Here is an 8,076-nt window from a genome sequence, read left to right as displayed (position 1 = left end):
CACTCACGGGTATACTCTCTCTCTCTCTCTCTCCCAGGGGCACAGAATGCTGTTGCCCGGTTCCTGTTCTGCTGCCTCAAGTGTTGCTTCTGGTGCCTGGAGAAATTCATCAAGTTCCTCAACAGGAACGCCTACATCATGGTGAGTCCACATCAGGGCGGCACGGTGGCGCAGCGGGTAGAGCTGCTGCCTCACAGCGCCAGAGACCCGGGTTCCATCCCGACTACAGGTGCTGTCTGTACGGAGTTTGTACGTTCTCCCCGTGACCTGCGTGGGTTTTCTCTGAGATTTTCAGTTTCCTCCCACACTCCAAACACATGCAGGTTTGTAGGTTAATTGGTAAATGTAAAATTGGCCCTAGTGGGTATAGGGTTAATGCGTGGGGATCGCTGGTCGGCACGGAGCCGGTGGGCCGAAGGGCCTGTTTCCGTGCTGTATCTCTAAACTCAACTAAACTAAACTAAACCAAATGTCCACATCACAGACAACGCTGTCTAGTTTATGTTTCGGATCATGTCAGAAGGAGTAGGATTAGAATTAGGCCATTCGGCCCATCAAGTCTACTCCGCCATTTAATCACGGCTGATCTATCTCTCCCTCCTAACCCCATTCTCCTGCCTTCTCCCCATAACCCCTGACACCCGCACTGATCAATAATCTATCTATCTCTGCCTTAAAAATACCCACTGACTTGTGGCCTCCACAGCCGTCTGTGGCAAAGAATCCCACAGATTCACCACCCTCTGACTGAAGAAATCCCTCCTCATCTCCTTCCTTAAGGAACGTCCTTTAATTCTGAGGCTGTGCCCTCTGGTCCTAGACTCTCCCACTAGTGGGAACATCCTCTCCACATCCACTCTATCCAGGCCGCTCACTATTCTGTACGTTTCAATGAGGTGCCCCCTCATCCTTCTACACTCCAGTGAGTACAGGCCCAGTGCCCACAAACGCTCATCATAGGTTAACCCACTCATTCCTGGGATCGTTCTTGTAAACCTCCTCTGGACCCTCTCCAGAGCCAGCACATCCTTCCTCAGATACGGGGCACAAAACTGCTCATAGTATTCCAAATGCGGCCGGACCAGCGCCTTATAGAGACTCAGCATTACATCCCTGTTTTTGTATATCTCCTGAGATAAATGAGACCCTTCCTCAGACTGAGGGTCAGGGGAGAGAGGGGAGGGGAGGGGAGGGTCAGGGGAGAGGGGAGGGGAGGGGAGGGGAGGGTCAGGGGAGAGGGGAGGGGAGGGGAGGGGAGGGTCAGGGGAGAGGGGAGGGGAGGGGAGGGTCAGGGAGAGGGGAGGGGAGGGTCAGGGGAGAGGGGAGGGGAGGGGAGGGAGAGGGGAGGGGAGGGAGGGTCAGGGGAGAGGGGAGGGGAGGGTCAGGGGAGAGGGGAGGGGAGGGGAGGGTCAGGGGAGAGGGGAGGGGAGGGTCAGGGGAGAGGGGAGGGGAGGGGAGGGTCAGGGGGGAGGGGAGGGGAGGGGAGGGGAGGGGAGGGGAGGGGAGGTGAGGGGAGGGGAAGGGAGGGGAGGGGAGGGGAGGGGAGGGTCAGGGGTGAGGGGAGGGGAGGGGAGGGTCAGGGGAGAGGGGAGGGGAGGGTCAGGGGAGAGGGGAGGGGAGGGTCAGGGGAGAGGGGAGGGGAGGGTCAGGGAGAGGGGAGGGGAGGGTCAGGGGAGAGGGGAGGGGAGGGTCAGGGGAGAGGGGAGGGGAGGGTCAGGGGGAGAGGGGAGGGGAGGGTCAGGGGAGAGGGGAGGGTCAGGGGAGAGGGGAGGGGAGGGGAGGGTCAGGGGAGAGGGGAGGGGAGGGGAGGGTCAGGGGAGAGGGGAGGGGAGGGTCAGGGGAGAGGGGAGGGGAGGGTCAGGGGAGAGGGGAGGGGAGGGTCAGGGGAGAGGGGAGGGGAGGGTCAGGGGAGAGGGGAGGGGAGGGTCAGGGGAGAGGGGAGGGGAGGGTCAGGGGAGAGGGGAGGGGAGGGTCAGGGGAGAGGGGAGGGGAGGGTCAGGGGAGAGGGGAGAGGGGAGGGTCAGGGGAGAGGGGAGGGTCAGGGGGGGAGGGGAGGGGAGGGTCAGGGGAGAGGGGAGGGGAGGGAGAGGTACAGAAGTGTGGAAACACACACCTCCAGATTCAGGGACAGTCTCTTCCCGGCCGTTATCAGGCAACTGAACCGTCCTCTCACCAACTAGAGAGCGGTCCTGACCTCCCATCTACCTCATTGAAGACCCTCGGACTATCTTTGATCAGACTTCACTGGCTTTATTTTTTTAGTTTTGTTTAGAGATACAGCAGGGAAACAGGCCCTTCGGCCCACCGAGCCCGGACCGACCAGCGATCCCCACACACTAACACTATCCTACACACACTAGGGATAATTTACATTCATACCAAGCCAATTAACCTACAGACCTGCACGTCTTTGGAGTGTGGGAGGAAACCGGAGCACCCGGAGAAAACCCACGCAGGTCATGGGGAGCAGCTCTACCCGCTGCACCTGGGTGGGTACCGGTGGTAGTTTGGTGCTGAGGGAGGGTTAGGGTTAGTGTTGGGTAGAGTGGACCAAGAACATGATGGTTGTTGGGAAGAAGCTGTTGGGGTCATACTACACAGGAACAGGCCCTACACCTCAACCTGCCCACACCGCCCAACATGCCCCATCTACACTAGTCCCACCTGCCCACACCGACCAACATGCCCCATCTACACTAGTCCCACCTGCCCACACCGACCAACATGCCCCATCTACACTAGTCCCACCTGCCCACACCGACCAACATGCCCCATCTACACTAGTCCCACCTGCCAGCGTTTGGCCCATAACCCTCTAAGCCTGTCCTTTCCATGGTCCTGTCTAAAAGTTTATTAAACATTGTTATACTACCAGCCTCTGTGTAAAAAAAGTTACCCCTCGAGTTCCTATTAAATCTTTCTCCTCTCACCTTAAACCTGTGTGTGTGTGAGGGGTAGATTGTGGGGGAGTTGATGAGAGTCTGGGTCTGAAGAAGGGTCTCGACCAGAAACATCATCCATTTCTTTTCTCTAGAGATGCTGCCTGACCCGCTGAGTTTCTCCAGCACTCCGTGAAACGTCACCTACCCATGTTCTCCACAGATGCTGCCTGACCCGCTGAGTTACTCCAGCACTCCGTGAAACGTCACCTATCCATGTTCTCCACAGATGCTGCCTGACCCGCTGAGTTACTCCAGCACTCTGTGCCTGTCTTTGGGGAGAGTGAGATGGGGGGTCTGTGTCAATGGGAGGTTTTTGGTCGGCACGGACTCGGTGGGCCGAAGGGCCTGTTTCCATACAGACTCTGTGGGCACTAATTGATTGCTCTTCTATCTCGTAGATTGCCATTTACGGTAAAAACTTCTGTACATCAGCCAAGGAAGCCTTCTTTCTGCTGATGAGAAATGTTGTGAGGTGAGTGGTCCCCAGTCACATGGTCACGTGATAGGAGCAGAATTAGGCCATTCGGCCCATCAAGTCTACTCCGCCGTTCAATCATGGCTGTTCCATCTCTCCCTCCTAACCCCATTCTCCTGCCTTCTCCCCATAACCCCTGACACCCACACTGATCAACAATCTATCTATCTCTGCCTTAAATATACCCACTGACTTGTGGCCTCCACAGCCGTCTGTGGCAAAGAATCCCACAGATTCACCACCCTCTGACTAAAGAAATTCCTCCTCATCTCCTTCCTAAAGGAACGTCCTTTAATTCTGAGGCTGTGCCCTCTGGTCCTAGACTCTCCCACTAGTGGAAACATCCTCTCCACATCCACTCTATCCAGGCCGCTCACTATTCAAGTGTTGATGGGGCATGAGGAATGTTGTTCCTAAAAGAACTTCCTTATATTATAGACAATAGGTGCAGGAGGAGGCCATTCGGCCCTTCGAGCCAGCACCACCATTCAATGTGATCATGGCTGATCATTCTCAATCAGTACCCCGTTCCTGCCTTCTCCCCATACCCCCTGACTCCTCTATCCTTAAGAGCTCTATCTAGCTCTCTCGTGAAAGCATCCAGAGAATTGGCCTCCACTGCCTTCTGAGGCAGAGAATTCCACAGATTCACAACCCTCTGACTGAAGAGGTTTTTCCTCATCTCAGTTCTAAATGGCCTACCCCTTATTCTTAAACTGTGGCCCCTGGTTCTGGACTCCCCCAACATTGGGAACATGTTTTCTGCCTCTAACGTGTCCAACCCCTTAATAACCTTATACGTTTCAATAAGGTCCCCTCTCATCCTTCTAAGTTCCAGTGTATACAAGCCTAGTCACATATTGGGCTAATTCTGCTCCTATCTGTGATGAGGTTATGAAGTCGCTCGGGGGGTTTGGATATGCTGTGGGGCCGAGTGGCCTCGGCTGCGAATGGTTAACCTGTGTTCCATCTTCCCGCAGAGTGGCTGTTCTGGATAAGGTGACCGATTTCTTGTTGTTCCTGGGGAAGGTGTTGATCGTAGGAGGCGTTGGTGAGTTGTGAGAAAGAACTGCAGATGCTGCTTCAAACCGCAGATAGACACTAAATGCTGGAGTAAAGTGAATAACAGTGAGCGCAAGATACAGTCGCATTAAGAAACCCGGGTTCGGCGCTGTCTGTACGGAGTTTGTACGTTCTCCCCGTGACCTGCGTGGGTTTTCTCCGGGCGCTCCGGTTTCCTCCCACACTCCAAAGACGTGCAGGTTTGCAGGTTAATTGGCTTCGGTGTGAATGCAAAATTGTCCCTAGTGTGCGTAGGATAGTGTTAGTGTGTGGGGATCGCTGGTCGGCACGGACTCGGTGGGCCGAAGGGCCTGTTTCCGCACAATTGCCTTCTTCAGCCTGGTGGAACATAGAGGGTGTGGACAGGACAGTGAGGGTCGTGGGTCAAGGGGGAGTGACCAGATAGCGTTGGTGTGCGGGGATCGCTGGACGGTGTGGACTTGATGGGCCAAAGGGCCTCTGTTTCAGCACTGTATCTCTAAACTATACTAAAAACGAACCAAAAGTCCAATTAAAGATAGTTTTAACTCAGCGGGAAGGGCAGCTTCTCTGGAGAAAAGGAATGGGTGACGTTTTGGATCGAGACCCTTCTCCGGGCCAGTCTGAAAAAGGGTCTCGACCCAAAACGTCACCCATTGCTTCTCTCCACAGATGCTGCCGGACCCGCTGAGTTACTCTAGTATTTTGTGTCTATTTCAGGTGTAGATAAGTCCCCGTCTCACCCTCAAACCTCCCTACCTCCCTCTCTCCCTCAATTCTCAAATTCTTCGTTCCCCAAGGAACGCCTGTTCGAGCGTTCCTTTGCTTGGAGTCCAGGATTCACATGGTGCCTCGAGGAGGCTGTCCGGCCCATCGAGCATGTACTAGCCCTTTGAAATTGGTCTCCACTCCGCTCCCCCTCCCTCCCTCCCTACAGCGCTCAGCATTCCCACTTTCCCAATATCTCTCCAGTTGCCTCAATGGGTTCCCGTAGTTTTGTTATTAGCTGAGCTCAGTTTAGTTTATTGTCCCGTGACCCGAGGTACAGTGAGAAGCTTGTGTTGCGCGCTAACCAGTCAGCGGAAAGACAATACATGATTACAATCGAGCCGTCCACAGTGTACAGATACAGGCTAAGGGAATAACGTTTAGTGCAAGGTGAAGCCAGCAAAGTCCGATCAAGGATAGTCCGAGGGTCACCAATGAGGTAGATGGGAGGTCAGGACCGCTCTCTAGTTGGTGAGAGGACGGTTCAGTTGCCTGATAACAGCCGGGAAGAAACTGTCCCTGAATCTGGAGGTGTGCGTTTCCACACTTCTGTACCTCTTGCCTGATGGGAGAGGGGAGGAGAGGGAGTGACCGGGGGTGAGGACTGGTCCTTGATGATGCTGCTGGCCTTGCCGAGGCAGCGTGAGGTGTAGATGGAGTGGGTGGGAGGGAGGTTGGTCTGTGTGATGGTCTGGGCTGCTGGCCTTGCCGAGGCAGCGTGAGGTGTAGATGGAGTGGGTGGGAGGGAGGTTGGTCTGTGTGATGGTCTGGGCTGCTGGCCTTGCCGAGGCAGCGTGAGGGGTAGATGGAGTGGGTGGGAGGGAGGTTGGTTTGTGTGATGGTCTGGGCTGTGTCCACAACTCTCTGTGTCCACCCCCACCATCTGTTCACTCAGCGAGACCCGGGTCAGGGCTCTCACTGTGGGTACGTTCCCCTCTCCATGGGACTGGTCACTCCCCCTTGACCCACGACCCTCACTGTCCTGTCCACACCCTCCATGTTCCACCGGGCTGAAGAAAGGCATCGTGCGGAAACAGGCCCTTCGGCCCACCGAGTCCGTGCCGACCAGCGATCCCCACACACTAACACTATCCCACACACACTAGGGACAATTTTACATTTACACCAAGCCAATTAACCTACAAACCTGCACGTCTTTGGAGTGTGGGAGGAAACCGGAGCACCCGGAGAAAACCCACGCAGGTCACGGGGAGAACGTACAAACTCCGTACAGACAGCGCCCGTAGTCGGGATGGAACCCGGGTCTCGGGCGCTGTGAGGCAGCAGCTCTACCCGCTGCACCACCGTGCCTCTTCTTGATGAGTGGGTGTGAAGGGCCGGAGTCTGTGCTGAGTGACCCTCAGGGTCTGGGTGGCTAGCACACACTGACCTGACTGCCCGGTGGCCAGCACACACTGACCTGACTGCCCAGTGTCTGTGCTGAGTGACCCTGTCTCTGGGAGGCCAGCACACACTGACCTGACTGCCCGGTGTCTGTGCTGAGTGACCCTCAGGCTCGGTGGCCAGCACACACTGACCTGACTGCCCGGTGTCTGTGCTGAGTGACCCTCAGGCTCGGTGGCCAGCACACACTGACCTGACTGCCCGGTGTCTGTGCTGAGTGACCCTCAGGCTGTGGGAGGCCAGCACACACTGACCTGACTGCCCGGTGTCTCTGGGAGGCCAGCACACACTGGCCTGCGGTGTCTGTGCTGAGACCCTCAGGCTGTGGCTGGCCAGCACACACTGACCTGACTGCCCAGTGTCTGTGCTGAGTGACCCTCAGGCTGTGGGAGGCCAGCACACACTGACCTGACTGCCTGGTGTCTCCATCATTGACTCCTACTTTCTCCGTTTACAGGAGTTCTGGCCTTTTTCTTCTTCACGCGCAGGATAAAGATCATCGCGGAGGAAGCGCCATCACTCAACTACTACTGGGTTCCCCTCGCGGTACGTGCACGTTCCCCACCCCCCACCTCTCATCTCCTCAATGTGGAAACATAGGCAATAGGTGCAGGAGGAGGCCATTCGGCCCCTCGAGACAGCACCGCCATTCACTGTGATCATGGCTGATCATCCACAATCAATACCCCGTGCCTGCCTTCTCCCCATACCCCTTGATTCCACTAGTCCTTAGAGCTCTATCTAACTCTCTTTTAAATCCAGTGAATTGGCCTCCACTGCCCTCTGTGGCAGAGAATTCCACAGATTCACAACTCTCTGGGTGAAAAAGTTTTGTCTCACCTCAGTTTTAAATGGCCTCCCCTTTATTCTTAGACTGTGTGGCCCCTGGTTCTGGACCCCCCCAACATTGGGAACATTTTTCCTGCATCTAGCTTGTCCAGTCCTTTTATAATTTTAGATAATTTTATACGTCTCTATAAGATCCCCTCTCATCCTTCTAAACTCCAGTGAATACAAGCCGAGACTTTGTACAGGGGCCTTGCCCGGGTCAGGGAGTGCAGTTCACGGGGGAGAGAATGCAATACGATACGATGCGACACGATAGAACTTTATTTACCCCAGGAGGGAAATTTGTCCGCCAACAGTCACACAACACAAGATGCATGAAACATGAAGTTAAAGTGATGAGTGGAAAGTCCAGGATTGGGGGATGTGCAGAGATTGTGGGGGTCAGTCTCAGTCTCAGTCTCAGTCTCAGTCTCAGTCTCAGTCTCAATCATCCCCCCAACAAAAGGGGGAGTTGTAAGGTTTGGTAGCCACAGGGAGGAAGGATCTCCTGTGGCGTTCTGTGCTGCATCTCAGTGGGACCAGCCTGTTGCTGAAGGTGCTCCTCACATTGACCAGTATGTCATGGGGGGGGGGGGGGGGGGTGAGCTGTATTGTCAC

The 8,076-nt window shown here is 55.4% G+C and overlaps 1 protein-coding gene across 1 annotated transcript in view; it reads left to right on the top strand.

Moving 5' to 3' along the window:
* Positions 1 to 33: 33 nt before the first annotated feature.
* The window catches only part of LOC144598179 (choline transporter-like protein 2), a gene marked incomplete at its 5' end in the record, with an annotated part of 11,712 nt that continues 3,669 nt past the window's right edge, over positions 34 to 8,076 (top strand). The window contains 4 exons of the mRNA XM_078408070.1: positions 34 to 141; positions 3,341 to 3,414; positions 4,398 to 4,468; positions 7,088 to 7,176. Of these exons, the coding sequence (XP_078264196.1) occupies positions 34 to 141; positions 3,341 to 3,414; positions 4,398 to 4,468; positions 7,088 to 7,176 (342 nt within the window). The remainder of the gene's footprint in view (positions 142 to 3,340; positions 3,415 to 4,397; positions 4,469 to 7,087; positions 7,177 to 8,076) is intronic.

Source organism: Rhinoraja longicauda, chromosome 11 (genome assembly GCF_053455715.1).
Source record: "Rhinoraja longicauda isolate Sanriku21f chromosome 11, sRhiLon1.1, whole genome shotgun sequence".
NCBI classification, from domain to species: Eukaryota; Metazoa; Chordata; class Chondrichthyes; order Rajiformes; family Arhynchobatidae; genus Rhinoraja; species Rhinoraja longicauda.
Note: the sequence above shows the minus strand (reverse complement) of the source record. Positions and strands in the feature narration are given on the sequence as shown.